This window comes from Callithrix jacchus, chromosome 13, assembly GCF_049354715.1.
Source record: "Callithrix jacchus isolate 240 chromosome 13, calJac240_pri, whole genome shotgun sequence".
Classification (NCBI taxonomy): Eukaryota; Metazoa; Chordata; class Mammalia; order Primates; family Cebidae; genus Callithrix; species Callithrix jacchus.
This window is the reverse complement of record NC_133514.1, coordinates 53,031,262-53,046,127: the sequence shown is the minus strand read 5'-3', so window position 1 is coordinate 53,046,127 and position 14,866 is coordinate 53,031,262. Positions and strand designations below refer to the sequence as shown.

The window sequence follows — 14,866 nt, the reverse complement described above, 5'->3', positions numbered from 1 at the left end:
CACTAACTTTATTTTAAAAATAAAGTAACTGTGCCGTGACATTAGGGTGGCCATGATGCCATTAACCAATAGGGATTTTTCAGTTCTGTTATAATCTTATGGGATCACTGTTGTATGCGCGGTCCATCACTGACCAAATATCATTATGTGGTGCATGACTTTAATTATATTACAAATATGTGATATAACGTCGCTGAAGGTGTTGAGGGAAATAAATGCTGACATAAGTAACTATGGAAATGCTGGAAACTATAAAACTAAAGGTGAAGGAACTGTATAAAAACACTGTGCTCTAGTTGATAAAGTTGCTAACCATGGAGGTATAGGTTAACTATTCTGAAACCATTCTACATGCATTCTGGGATTGGGTAAATACGTAAATGGTTAGTTCATGATGGGAACCAAGTTACTTTTGGAGTAGAAGGTTACAGACAAGCAAGAGAGAAAGGCTGAAAGGAGCCATGTGGTACTGAATTAGAGTTGAACATCAGTATGAACTCATCCTCTGTGCTTTCACTGGGAGCTGCAATCCTGAGTTGCTCCTAAACTGCCATCTTGGATCCGGGCTCCTCAGGGCTGTTCAGTATGAACTCATGTTTAACTTAATATAAATACTGCTAGACAGATATAGAGGTAATTATAATTTGTGTGTATGTAAGGGTTACTATACATACATTTATACACATACATATATGTATATACTTCCTAATCATGTTCACTGGGAGGGTCTACAGACAATGATACCCAGCATCAGTGAACACATGTAGCCTAAGTCTCAGTTTCTAAATACCATTCCCCAGTTTAAAAAAACCTAGAAATAGATAATTCTACAGCTGGGGCAGTGAATATACAGGATGAACCAGGAGTATCTTGTAGTGCCAGTAAGGAAGAGCTTAAAAAGCAAACCAGCAGGTGTATGTCAATAGGACATAGAAGCCATTTGGAAAGAGCTCTCAATGACCAAAGTTAAGCATTTGAGCAAAAAATAAAAATGTAGCATTGGATCATAACCCAAAGTACAAAATAAATACCCATAATCCACACTGATATTAATAAATGATTGAATTAATAAATTGTCAGGGGAGGCAAATCTCCCAAACAGAAGAATTCCAAATCATTTCTGTGGATACTCCTCCTTCAAAGAAGTAGAGCATCATCTCCACCCCTTGAGCACGGGCTGTGGATAGTGACTTCCTTCCAAAGGGTACATACAGTAAGGAAAGGGTAAAATTATTCACAGTAAAATCATTCACTTTGGAGAAACCTGACAAATACCAACCCAGCCAAGTGGTCAAGGTCAACATCATCAGTGATAAGTCATGTTGATAGTATCAACCCTTGATATGCTTAATTTATGATAAAGTGACGAAAATGACATTTTACCTCTGTGGTCTTCCTCCCCAAAACACGTAACCCTGGTCTAACCATGAGAAACACACTGGCCAATGGCCAGGCGCAGTGGCTCATGCCTGTAATCCTAGCACTTTGGGAGGCTGAGGTGGATGGATCATCTGAGCTCAGTAGTTCAAGAGAAACACACAAGCCAAACACCAATTGAGGGATATTTTTCAAAATACCTAACCAGTACTTCTCAGAACTGTTAAGATGATCAAAAAAGGAAAATCTGAAAAGCTGTCACAGCTCAGAGAAGCCTAAGAAAACATGACAACGAAATGTAACACAGTACGCTGGATAGGGTCCAGGAAGAAAAAATAAAGGATGTTAGGGAAAAGCTAATGAAATCCAAATAAAGTATGGGTTTTAGTTAATAATAATATGTCAGTGTTGGTTCCCTAGCTGTGACAAATATACTATAGTAATGTAAGACATTAACAATGGAGAAAATTGGATGTGGGGTGTATGAGAACTTTGTACTATCTTTGAAACTTTTCTATGTACACGTGTATGCTAAAATTAAAAGTTTATGTAAAAATGTATTATTATGCCCAAAGAGCTGCTTCTCTCTGGGGTAAAGATTGGAAGGAATGTCAAAGGTAAGGGACAGCCCCCTGTGTGATCCAGTTAGTACTGTAACTAAGATAGAAAACTTGGGGTTAAAACTTCCCCCAGAGTTAAAGAAACAATGCTTAACAGAAATTCTTGGGCTTACAGGATAGCAGATAAGAAAAGAAACAATTATTGCAAAGCTGAAACTGACACTATGGCCCAAAGAGTAAGAAAGCAATGACTAACAGAAATTCTTGAGTTTGCAGGATGGCAGACAGAGAAACCACTTGTTGAAATGCTGAAAGTCACGCAGCTTGCAAGATTTCAAAACTGGCTGAAATTGGTTGGAACCAAAATGGCCAACTGGACTTTGCAAAGAACAAGCTTGCTGATGTCACAGCCCGTTTCCACTATGTGTTTCACACTGACTCCCCCTGAAATTGACACAAGCAACTCATGAGGTGGCAGGAAGACGTAACTGTGCATGCCGAGGAGTTTCCAGACCTCCCTTTTCCTTCCACCAATTATCTTCTAATCCTAGATTCCACCCCCTAATCCTTTCCTGGCCACCGGGAGATTAATTTGAGCTGGACTCGTCTCTCTGCTAGCTTTCTTGCAATAAAAAGCTTTGCTTTTTCATAGCATTGGCTTCTAGTGCATCAGGCATTACCCTTTTTTACTTGGTAACAGGGTTAAGATCTCCAAATCTTCATTTGGAGATATGATTTCTAGCAAGGCTCTTTTCTTACAAAATTCCACAGAATGCACCCATTTTGCATCTTACTGTGTTGAGTAGTGGTGATCCATATTAAATTTCCCTCTCCCCATTGCCTTTCCATTAGCCTAAATAACCAAGAGTCTGTATCCTTAGAGGGAGAATATTTTTATTCTTCCACAGTAAATCTGTGGGCACTGGTGTATATGTAGTATTAAAAAAATAAAAGCCCTAATGTATATACATGCTCTCTTTAACTCTCTGAGATGGTTGTATTTTTAGTAAGTTAACAAAAGGAGTGAATTATAGACTAACTTCACTTTAAACGATTTCCTCATTGTATTAGAATCCTCATTGAATTAAATCCTCAAAACTTTTAGCACTATTATTTTTATTGCTGTTACTATTACTAGTCATTTGGGGCTGTCAAGAAGGCAGTCTCAGAATCAGAAGTTCCGAAGTTTGTATATAAATACATCACCCGGAGAAATCAGAAAAGAGAAAATTGATAGATTTGACTACACAAAAATGGAAGCATCTATGTATTGTTCCCAAAATAGCATCAACAAAATTAAAAGGCAAACTGAGAAAAAAACTATGACAATGACTGGTAAAAGGAAATTACATATAATTTGTTAAGAAAATTAATATATATGGATATGCCTTCCCCTCAAGAAATATTAAGCAAAGGCCATGATATAGCAATTTGTAAAGAAAGAAATGCAAATTGATGATAAATATTTTAAAAATTTCAATAAAGAAATGCAAATTGTTAATAATAACAATGTTTTTGTCCATCAATTGCACTTTAATACCTTGCTGATAGAACAGCTTTTCTTAAAAACATTTTGGCACTATCTATCAAAAGTCTTTAGAATGTCTGCCAATTGATCTAAGGATTTCATTTTTAGAATTTTTCTAAGAAGAAAGTTAGTATGTGGAAAGACTTATTCATAAATATGTTTATTACTACATTGTTTATAATAGTAAAGAATCTAAACCAACCTTTACCCACCAATAGCAAATTATTTAAATAAACCGTAATTCATCCATTCAAAAGAACACTAATCGGCCATTAAAAATGGTTATGTAGGTCAGGGAGCCTATATAACTATGGCCCATTGGCCAGCTGCCCATTTTTATAAATAAAGTTTTATTGGGACACAGTCTTGTCCATCCGTTTATGTACTGCGTATGGCTGCTATATTTGCTGCTAGTTTGCTAGGGTTGCTGTAACAACAAACCAAATGTTCTTTCTTGCAGCCAAAGAACTTTTTGTGAGACAGAGTTTCACTCTATTGCCCAGGCTGGAGTGCAGGGGCATGATCTCAGCTCACTGCAACCTCCACCTCCCAGATTCAAGTGATTCTCCTGACTCAGCCTCCTGAGTAGCTGGGATTACAGGCACCTGCCACCACACCCAGCTAATTTGTGTGTTTTTAGTAGAGACTGTTTTCACCATGTTGGCCAGGCTGGTCTCTAACTCCTGACCTCAGGTGATCCACCTACCTTCAACAACAGAAATGGATTGTCTCACAGTTCTGGAGGCTAGAAATCCAGCTAAGGTGTTCTGAGGGCTATGACGGAAGGATCTGCTCCAGGCCTCTCTCCCTGGCTTGTAGATGGCCATCTTCTCCCCATGCCCCTTCACATTGTCTTCTCACTGTGCGTGTCTTTGTCCACATTTCCCTCTCTTTATAAGGATATCAGTCATAAGGAATAAGGAACCCTACCTTACCCTTGCATAACTTCATCTTAACTAGTTCTATGTGTAATCACCCAATTTCCAAAACAAGAATCACATTCTGAGGTACTGGGGGTTAAGACTCCAGTATATGAATTTTGCAAGGACACATTGAAACCATAATAGCTGCTTATGTGTGACTGTCTCATGCGTTCATACTTAACAGCAGAGTTGAATAGTTCTGGCAGAAGTGTGGTCTGCGAAGTCTGAAATAGTTTTCTGCCCCTTATGGAAAAAAAGTTGCAGATTCTTGCTATAGGTGCATACTCAAAACCTAAGAACATTTATTTATTTACTTATTTACAGACAGGATCTTGCTATGTCTCCCTGACTGGACTTCAACTCCTTGGCTCAAGCAATCCTCTTGCCTCAGCCTCCAGCATAGCTAGGACTATAGGCATATGCTACCCTGTTGTACAAAAACATTTATTTTTATGGTAGTATAATATTTTACTTATTCTGGTCATAATTACTATTTGAGAACATTTACAATATTAATGAGACAATCTTGGATAAGTTCAAATTAATTTTTTTTTCTTTGAGACAGAGTCTTGCTCTGTCACTCAGGCTGGAATGCAGTGGTACAATCTCAGCTCACTGCGACCTCCACCTCCCAGTTCAAGTGATTCTCCTGCCTCAGCTTTGTGAGTAGCTGAAACTACAGGTGTCCACCACCATGCCCAACTAATTTTTGTATGTTTAGTAGAGATGGGGCTTTGCCATCTTGGCCAGCCTGGTCTTGAACTTCTGATCTCAAATGATCCACCCACCTCAGCCTCCCAAAGTGCTACCAAAGAGCCATTGCATCTGGCCTAAATTTATTCTCTTTACAACTCAATAGCATCTAACTAAGAGAGATAGTTAAGGCTGGTCCCCGTGACTCATACCCGTAATTCCAGCACTTTGGGAGGCTGAGGCAGGAAGATCACCTGAGGTCAGGAGTTCAAGACCAGCCTGGTCAACATGGTGAAACCTCATCTCTACTAAAAGTACAAAAATTAGCCGGGTATGGTGGTAGGCGCCTGAAGCCTAGATGCCTGGGAAGCTGAGACAGGAGAATTGCTTGAACTTGGGAGGCAGAAGTTGCAGTGAGCCTGAGCCAAGATAGGGCTGCTGTACTCCAGCCTGGGTGACAAGAGTGAGACTCAACTCAAAAACAAAAAAAGATAGTCAAAATAATTATGATCAAACTTATGATGTCAAAAACATAAGTAAGTGCTTGGTGTTACTGTGTCTACAGAAAATTCAATTTTTGCTATAAAGTTCTTTGGAAGCCAGATGCGGTGGCTCATGTCTATAATCCCTGCACTTTGGGAGGCCAAGGCAGGTGGATCACCTGAGGTCAGGAGTTAGAGACCAGCCTGGCCAACATGGTGAAAACAGTCTCTACTAAAAACACACAAATTAGCTGGGTGTGGTGACAGGTGCCTGTAATCCCAGCTACTCAGGAGGCTGAGTCAGGAGAATCTGGGAGGTGGAGGTTGCAGTGAGCTGAGATCATGCCCCTGCACTCCAGCCTGGGCAATAGAGTGAAACTCTGTCTCAAAAAAAAGTTCTTTGGCTGCAAGAAAGAATATTTGGCTTACATTGATGATAAGAATATCTCTTAATGCTGGGGTGGCCTCTTTCTGACATTTCTTCCATTGTTGATTTTTAGTGTAGTCATCTATGATTGCATGAATGGAGCTGAGTGGAGAGGGACTCATCATGTTAATTCCAAACACGAGTGCATGGCCAATGACTAAAGTAAGTAGTAAGGAGGGAGACACGTAACACAACTGCCCAAAGTTTTTGAAGCCAATGGGTTAAGCCTATGGAGTTTTGCCAAAATTCAGGAATAAAATCTCATAATAAAATTAGCACTGAGTTCTCTGCACAAGCATAGACCAAGGAACTCAAGGTTCAAGGAAGGAAAAATTGAGGGAAGGGCCAAGGCCCAGAGGTGCCTCCCCATTCCCTCCCCTACCCACGCACAGGCACCCAGTGACCTTCGCTGGAGAAAACCTGGAAATACATTCTTAAGTGAAAAAGATTCCAAAATAGTATCTTTCTTGGAAAATTATCTCATCTGAAAATATCAGCCAGGCGCAGTGGCTCACATGTAATCTAAGCACTTTGGGAGGCTAAGGCAGGAGGACTGCTTGAACACAGAGTTTGAGACCAGCCTGGGCAACATAGTGAGGCTCTGTATCTATAAAAAATAATAAAATAATAATAATTTTTTTAAAAGACTGGGTGCAATGGCTCACGCCTGTAATCCCAGCACTTTGGAAGGCTGAGGCTGTCAGATCACTTGAGATCAAAAGTTGGAGACCAGCCTGGCCAACATGGTAAACCCCATCTCTACTAAAATACAAAAATAATCTAGACATGATGGCACATGCCTGCAGTCCCAGCTACTTGGGAGGCAGAAATGAGAGAATTGCTTGAACCCAGGAGGCAGGGGTTGCAATTGTGCCATTGCACTCTAGCCTGGGGAGACACAGCAAGACCCCATCTCAAAACAAATAAACAAACAAAAAACCAAAACAATTACGTGGTCCTTACCTGTAGTTCCAGGCACTGGAGAGGCTGAGGCAGAAAGATCACTGAAGCCCAGGAGTTTGCGGCTGCAGTGACTAGTGATGGCACCACTGCCCTCCAGCCTGGGTGACACAGTGAAGCCCTATCTCTTAAAAAAAAAAAAAAAAAAAAAAAAGAAAGAAAATAACTACATGTGAATTGACAAAAAACAAAGAATGTACATCACAATATTATAACAATGATTCCTGAGGTATGAAGCACTATGAGTAATTTTCATTTTCTTTTTACCTGTTTTCTAATTTTTATATTGTGAACACATATTATTTTTGCAACTATAAAACAAAAATGTATGCCAGCATAAGGTATAAAAAAATTCATACCTATTTATAGGCCGGGTGCAGTGGCTAATGCCTGTAATCCCAGCACTTTGGGAGGCTGATGCAGGCAGATCACCTGAAGTCTAGAGTTCGAGACCAGCCTGGCCAATGTGGTGAAACCCTGCCTCTACTAAAAATACAGTAATCGGCCAAGTGTGGTGGCAGGCGCCTGTTCCTGGCTACTGGGGAGGCTGAGGCAGGTGAATCACTTGAACCCAGGAGGCGGAGTTTGCCGTGAGTCGAGATCACACCATTGCACTCCAGCCTGGGCGACAAGAGAGAAATTCCATCTCAAAAAAAATTGCGCATAATACTGTCCTTGTAAGGGTGTGATAGAAATGGCTTTACAGGCAGTGCTTATTCCAACTTCCTTCTGGTGTGCCTCCCTGTGCTGCAGAGGCTGGGAACAAAAAGTCATGTTTCCTTGACTCCCTTGCAGCTGAGTTGCTGAGTATGAATTAGCATCCACCAGTAGATGAAACTTCCTGAGAAGGAGGCCACAGTATCAGCTCTGCCCCTGTCTGCAGGAGCTCAGTGGGGGCTGCAACAGAAAACCAGAATTCATCTCCAGCTCTGAGCTCAGAGGGAGTTGGAGCTGAGGCAGATTCACTCCTGGATGGTGGCTATAGCAGAAGGTTCTGGAAGCCAACAGTTTGGGTCGTGGCCTTCTAATTTTCTACCTTCCTGATATCCTGGAGGTTGTAGTGATCCTGGCAAGCCTGTTTGGTATCATTGCTCAGTGTTCTGGGAATCATTCGTGGATACCTAGCCTCAATAGGCAGCCTTGCCAGCAGTTTTATAATTGCCCAAATCATCCTAGGCCTAAAATAGCTGGTTGTTTCTGTTTCCTGAGACACAACCTGACTGACATAAGGGCTCATGAGCTATTTGGGGATGAGCTTGTGCTGAAGGAAAACATACATTCTATGACAAGTCAAATGGAAGCATTAATATATCAAGTTGCTTGGAATCCATCTGAATTGCAGAAAGAAGAGTAAAAATATCAGGAACAAGTGCCAAAACTAAAATACAACGAAGAGCTTCAAGTATAAATGTAACAGAGTCACAGATTTCCTCCCTTTTACTAAGAATTGCAGGTACAATATCACTTACATATTTCTCTAGACTGGCTCACTCTTCCCATGAGCCTTATCTCAATGGGTTTTGGGGTAGGGTGGTGAGGAGCAGGGATACTCAATTAAGTTTGCCTGTTTGTCAAATTCTGGCTCAAAGAACCCTTTTCCTTGGTGTAGCGGCACAATCTTTCAGAGTTCTCAGTTTCTCCATAGTGTCTGGATGCCCAGGGCTATGTGGATAAGTGTACCGGGTGCTCTGGTCCCATGCTGGTTTCCCATGTGAATTGGCTGGTCTGGCCTGGTCCCCAGCCTCAGATCTCTCGAAGGACTCACTGATTTCATTTAGGACAGGGGCATTGTGATGTTACTCACTGCTGGAGTCTGTGATTCCAGTCCTTGCATCTGATCACAGATCTTCCTACTCTGGCTTCTTCCTCTAGGCCTCTATCATTCACCAGTCTCAGAGCACTCCCAGCCCCACTCTGGGGTGTACACAGTTGCTAGATCTTTGGCCTGCCTCTTGCAGGCTGTAGGGCCTGCCCCAGGTCCCCACATTCATTCCTACCCTCTGTCAGGGGCCGTGCTGCATGAGGACAGTGCTGTGTTGAATGTGGGCTTCTCCTGGCCTTCCAGGTGAAGCAGGAGGCAGATGTCCCTCTGCTTTCAGCTGCACAGCTTTTTTAATCTTTTTTTTTTTTTTTGAGACAGAGTCTTGTTCCATCACCCCGGTTGGTACAGTAGCACCATGTCGGGTCACTGCAACCTCCACCTCCCAGTTTCAAGCAATTCTCCTGCCTCAGCCTCCCAAGTAGCTGGGATTACAGACATGCACCACCATGTCCAGCTAACTTTTATACTTTTAGAGATGGGGTTTCATCATGTTGTCCAGGCTGGTCTTGAACTCCTGACCTCAGGTGATCTCCTGCCTCGGCCTCCCAAAGTGCTGGGATGACAGGCATGAACCACCGCGCCCAGCTGCACATCTGACCAGCATCCATGCCAACGATCAACCTGAAGGAGGGAGGCAGGGACACAGGCAACTGTCCCCTTGCCTCCATATCTACTCGGATGGCAGGGGTGATGCTTTCACTTCTGCCCCTCAGCAGTGGAATTCCTCCGTGTCCTTATCTACTCCCTTCCAAACAGCAGGGACCCTGTATAAGATAGGATCCAAGGAGATAAATTAACTTGCCAATGAGCAACGGCCAAAGATGCTGCCCCCATTGTGCTAATAAAATCTGCTCATGATGATTTCCACAAACGATGCCCATCCTTGCTGCTTCGGCTCCTTTCTCCTAACACTTACTAAGAAGGAAGACATTGGGCAGTTAAGTGTCTTAATTTTATTTCCATCCTCTGCTTTAAAATAGGGCACCATGAAAAAGAGACCTGTTAGCTGTGGAAGCTGTTTGCATTGGAGAGTGAAGACAACCTCCCGTCCTTCAAAAGATTACATGAGAAAGGCCCAAAGTCTCCCAGTGAGAGACGGGAGAGCTTTCCTTGCCAGTATCTGAGGAAACAGAGTGGAAGCATGAGCTCTTCCCTGCAATAAGATTCATGTTATTAAGATCTATGGATTTTCTGGGCCAGGCATGGTGGCTCACCTGTAATCCCAGCAATTTAAGAGGCTGAGGTGGGTGGGTCATTTGAAGTCAGGAGTTAGAGAGCAGCCTTGCCAACATGTTGAAAACTTGTCTCTACTAAAAAAAACACAAAAATTAGCTTGGCATGGCGGTGCACGCCTGTAATCCCAGCTACTTGAGAGGCTGAGGCAAGAGAATTGTTTGAACCCAGGAGACAGAGGTTGCAGTGAGCCAAGATTGTGCCACTGCACTCCAGCCTGGGCGATAGGGAAAGACTGTCTCAAAGAAAAAAAAGGAACTATGGATTTGCTAAGGCCAGTAGTCTCTCTCCCCCTTAGTAAAACACGTTTTGATATAAAAATCCAGATAATTGAACCATTGCTATTAGATGTTTCGAGGTTCCTATTGACAAGATTTCAACACTTTTTAGTTTTTAGAGATGGGGCCTTGCTCTGTTGCCCCAGCTGGAGTGTAATATAGAGATCACAGCTCACTGCAACCTTGAACTCCCTGGCTCAAGGAAGTCTCCCACCTCAGCTTCCTGAGAAGCTGGGACAGGTGTGCACTACCATGCCTGGCTAGTTTTTGTATTTTTTGTAGAGATGGGGTTTTGCCATGTTGCCCAGGCTGGTCTCAAACTCCTAGGCTCAAGAAATCTCTCACCTTGGCCTCTCAAAGTACTGGGATTACAGGTGTCAGCCACCATGTCTGACCACTTTCAACACGTATATTGTTGGGGTGAAACTTAAACATATGAGGATTTGTTCAAAGTAAATGTAGAGAAGGCAAAATTCCACACTGATGCATCCCACCTAGGACTGGATGTGCTGTGCAAAGTGAAGGTGGAAAACGAGCCAGAGGTCCTGAACTGATCAAATAAATATCCCTGGAGAACAGGCATTTGGCATCCCAATCCACAGGATGGGGTAGATGTGGCTTATAGAACCAGGATTATTCACAAAGAGGTTGTTCTTCTGCATTTAAAGGCTGAAAGAGCTGTGTACTTGAATGTGTCAGACCAGGGAGGGCACAGGCTGGGCTGGTGGGCCTGGGAGGTAGTGGGGGTGGGGAAGGAGGCCGTCTGGCAGGAGCTGAACATTTGACCCCGTGGGGCACTTTGCAGAGGAGGCTAAATGGTTATACTTAGAAGCTACTTAGAAGGAGATACTTAGAAGCTAGTCACAATGGGTGAGTCATAAAGAGAAAGCTGGAGCTGGGGATCCTGGAGGGAGATGATCAGAAGGTTGGTTCACAGGACTCAGGTTGAATGGGACTTGTTTGAGAACCCAGGCTGGATGGGACTTGTGGCAAGCAGTCCAGCACAGCCTCATAGTGCAGGGCATGGGCTTTGGATCCTGCCCCCACCCTAGCTTTGTGACCTTGAGTGAGCTACATAACTTCTCATGTGTAAGGTGCTCATCATAATGTTTCTGACCTCAGTGGTTTGTTGTGTTACAGGAAATGATGTCAGTGAATCCAAAGCCCCAGCTTCAGCACAGGGCAGCCACCTTGAAGCTCTTAAATATCACTGTTGTTAATACAGAGAGGAAAACCAACTGTAACGTGCTGCCCAAATATAAGTTTTACTCATATTTTGATGTTAGGATGGATAGCTTGGAAAAAGATGAAGGAAACGGCCTTTATTATGAGGCATCTACGAAGGATCAGGAATGGATATAGACAAGGAACTAGTAATGGAAAGTGTTAAACCTGGAGCCCCTGGAAAACCAGAAATGAGGCTGGGCACTAAGGAAGAAACAAATGAAGGTGACGCTAATGGTAAGTGGGTACAGAAAGAGGCTTGCCTTAAAGACCTCTGCAGTTAGGGAGTGGGCAGGGTGTTGAACCAAGAAGGGAAAATTGTGGTTTAAGAATATGTATACAGAAGATACATGTAATCACGCGCTGTTTGACCTTCTGTTGAATGAGTTATTCAGATTAATACATCATTCATCAGACTTCACTCATGATCTCTAAGAGTGACCTCAGTTTCCTTGGGGTATGATAAGAATTTGTTTGGTTCTTCTTTTGCATTTCTATTTTATTTATTTACCTTTTTTTGGGTACAGAAAGTTCATTAGAAGTCTTGTCCAGCAATGTGCCTCTCCTGACCCTGGACTTCTTGGACACAACCCAGGCCAAAGAGAAGGTCTTTCTCCCCATGGTCAGCCACACGTTCCACATGCCCACAGAGGAGTCCGACGCCCCACAGCAAGGTGACGACCTATCCGAGTCCTCAGCAAACACCAGCCAGCCCAAGCAGAACGACCTCCCCAAGTCCTCAGCAAAACCCATCCAGCCCAAGCTGGGCACTATTCCCAAGTCCTCAGCAAAACCCATCCAGCCCAAGCTGGGCACTATTCCCAAGTCCTCAGCAAAACCCATCCAGCCTAAGCTGGACAGTATTCCCAAGTCCTCAGCAAAACCCATCCAGCCCAAGCAGGGTGACACCTCCAAGTCCTCAGTAAAGACCATCCAGCCCAAGCTAGGCAATATTCCCAAGTCCTCAGTGAAGCCCAGCCAGCCCAAGTCCCCAGAAGAAACCATCCAGGCCAAGGAAGGTGACATCCCCAAATCCCAAGAAGAAACCATCCAGGCCAAGGAAAGTGACATCACCAAGTCCCCAGAAGAAACCATCCAGGCCAAGGAAAGTGACATCACCAAGTCCCCCAAAGAAGCCATCCAGCCCAAAGAGGGTGACATCCCCAAGTTACCAGAAGAAGCCATCCAGCCTAAGGAGGGTGACATCCCTGAGTCCCCAGAAGAAGCCATCCAGCCCAAGGAGGGTGACATCCTAATAAAGCCTGAAGAAGAAACAACTGAGTCCCTGGAGGGGGACATGGTGAAAATGATCCTGAGCAAGGAGGACTTTGAGGCAGCACTGAAGGAGGCTGGGCAGAAGCTGGTAGCTGTGGACTTCTCAGCCACATGGTGTGGGCCCTGCAGGACCATCAGACCATTCTTCCATGCCCTGTCTGAGAAGCATGAGGATGTGGTGTTCCTGGAGGTGGACGCTGACGGCTGTGAGGAGGTAGTGAGAGACTGTGCTGTCATGTGTGTCCCAACCTTTCAGTTTTATAAAAAAGAAGAAAAGGTGGACGAGTTTTGTGGCGCCCTTAAGGAAAAACTCGAAGCAGTCATTGCAGAATTAAAGTAAACATGTATTCTGCATTGTAGGCAGTCAGATGTTTACAGCTTTTGAGTTCTTTTTTATTATTTGCAAAGAAGACCAGGTATAACAAAAATGTATGTCCAAATGGCACTGCTTGTACATGGTAATATTAATTCTACCCTTTTCGAAAAACAGTCCAAGCATTAAAGTACATTGTGACTATGTTTCTGTTGGTTGGAGAGTGTAAAATTAGAAATTCCTCTGATGAAGATTGGTAAGTCCCACTGTCTCCTATTTTTCAATCTTGGTAGGTATTTATAATTCACTTGCCCTTGAAAAGTCCACTATTTAGTATTTGCAGCAAGACTGAAAATTTAGATAATTTTTCTGTAGAGGTGCATGACTGAAAAATGAATAGAAACTTCTTTTCTCATGCTCACATATCTTTGGGGATTCTGATAAGATACTTTTGGACGTAAGGAATTTGAAAGATTCACATCTTAACTAACCTCCTTTTTGAGCCAGGAGCGCTTAGAGGCCTTGGGAAATTCAGTGGGTTGTCCAAGGCCTGATGTGTTGGTGACAGAACTGAGATCAATGCTGCTTCCAGATTTCAAGCCCAGGGCTCTGTCTACTATAATCTATGCTCACAAAATCTGAGACAAGAGCTCAGAACTTAGGTTTCTCAGAAGTTGAAGTCCTCTGGATCTTTGCTGCCTTTATGACATCATGCCTTGATGGCAGAGTTCCTGGTTTGTCTTCCTGGTAACTGGGTTCCTAATACCTAGACCTTCCTCTGACTTTTTAACTTATATTGGTTCTTGTTTTCAATATTGAACAAACCCACCTTTAACATGACTCTACCAGCTTAGACATATAGGCATAGACTTTAATGAATTAACCTAATCATGGCGCTACCAGAGTCTTGTTTGGAGAACTTAGTGAGCCCCAGGTATCTGTAAATCCAAAGGCTCAGGTCTGAACCATACATGGAGGCTTGGTCCAGAGTGGGTTTTTTTAAATGAATAATATCAGCTTCACTAGATATACCTGATATACAAAGAACTGCACATGGTTAATGGAGGGAGTTGGATGAGTTTGGATGTGTGGCATATGCCATTGATTACCATCTCCACCATCAAAGTAATTAATTAACACCTTGATTGCCTCCAGAAGTTTTTTTGTATCACCGTGCTTTATTGTTAATTACTATCATGGTAAGAGCACTTAACAGATCCACTCTCCTAACACATTTTTAAGTGTCCAGTACTGTTACTTAAACTAGGGTCATGATGCCGCACAGCAGATCCATGGAACTTACTCATCGGTGAAGCTGAAACTTAACACCATTGAACAATTCCCTGTGTCCCATTCCCCCACTCTCTGGCAGTCACCATTTTACTGTTTGCTGGTCCAGAGTTGTTTTTTTTTTAATTTGAATTCATTGCCAACATTTAAAACATCGGATTTCTTTTTTAATCTAGATGTCTAGCTTTTCTTGAAACATTGTAAGATCTGGCAATCCAGGCTTGCTTTATCTCAAGAAAACCAATCTAACCTTGGGGTCTGAGTGCTGCCTCCATGTGATAGGGCACGCTCTCTCCAGTCTTCTGCTCCAGAACCTGGCTGGCTTCTTCACATAGCCAGCTGAGTTGCGATCCCTATCTTAAGTTCAAGACTGGGACTGGGAAGGTGGATCACCTGAGGTCAGGGGTTTGAGACCAGCTTGGCCAACATGGTGAAACCCTGTCTCTACTAAAAACACAAAAATTAGCCTGGCATGATGGCA

General features: G+C 43.1%; 1 protein-coding gene and 1 long non-coding RNA gene across 4 annotated transcripts in view; one reads left to right on the top strand and one right to left on the bottom strand.

Annotated features, from left to right (window-relative positions):
• The window catches only part of LOC118146837 (uncharacterized), a 34,798-nt gene extending 21,041 nt beyond the window's left edge, over nucleotides 1-13,757 (bottom strand). For 2 of the 3 annotated variants that reach the window (XR_008475995.2, XR_013525714.1), the window contains exons 1-3: nucleotides 13,587-13,757; nucleotides 9,987-10,082; nucleotides 6,954-7,077 (exon numbers count right to left, since the gene is read on the bottom strand). This is a non-coding gene — a long non-coding RNA (uncharacterized LOC118146837). Of the gene's footprint in view, nucleotides 1-6,953; nucleotides 7,078-8,419; nucleotides 8,705-9,986; nucleotides 10,083-13,586 lie in introns of those variants that run through there. The other variant, XR_004732887.3, reaches the window with a different exon arrangement.
• TXNDC2 (thioredoxin domain containing 2) lies at nucleotides 11,435-13,302 on the top strand. Its single transcript, XM_002757050.6, has 2 exons — nucleotides 11,435-11,744; nucleotides 12,035-13,302. Exons 1-2 carry the CDS (start codon nucleotides 11,636-11,638, stop codon nucleotides 13,120-13,122), a joined length of 1,197 nt encoding a protein of 398 aa, XP_002757096.1. The 5' UTR covers nucleotides 11,435-11,635; the 3' UTR covers nucleotides 13,123-13,302.
• Nucleotides 13,758-14,866: the final 1,109 nt, after the last annotated feature.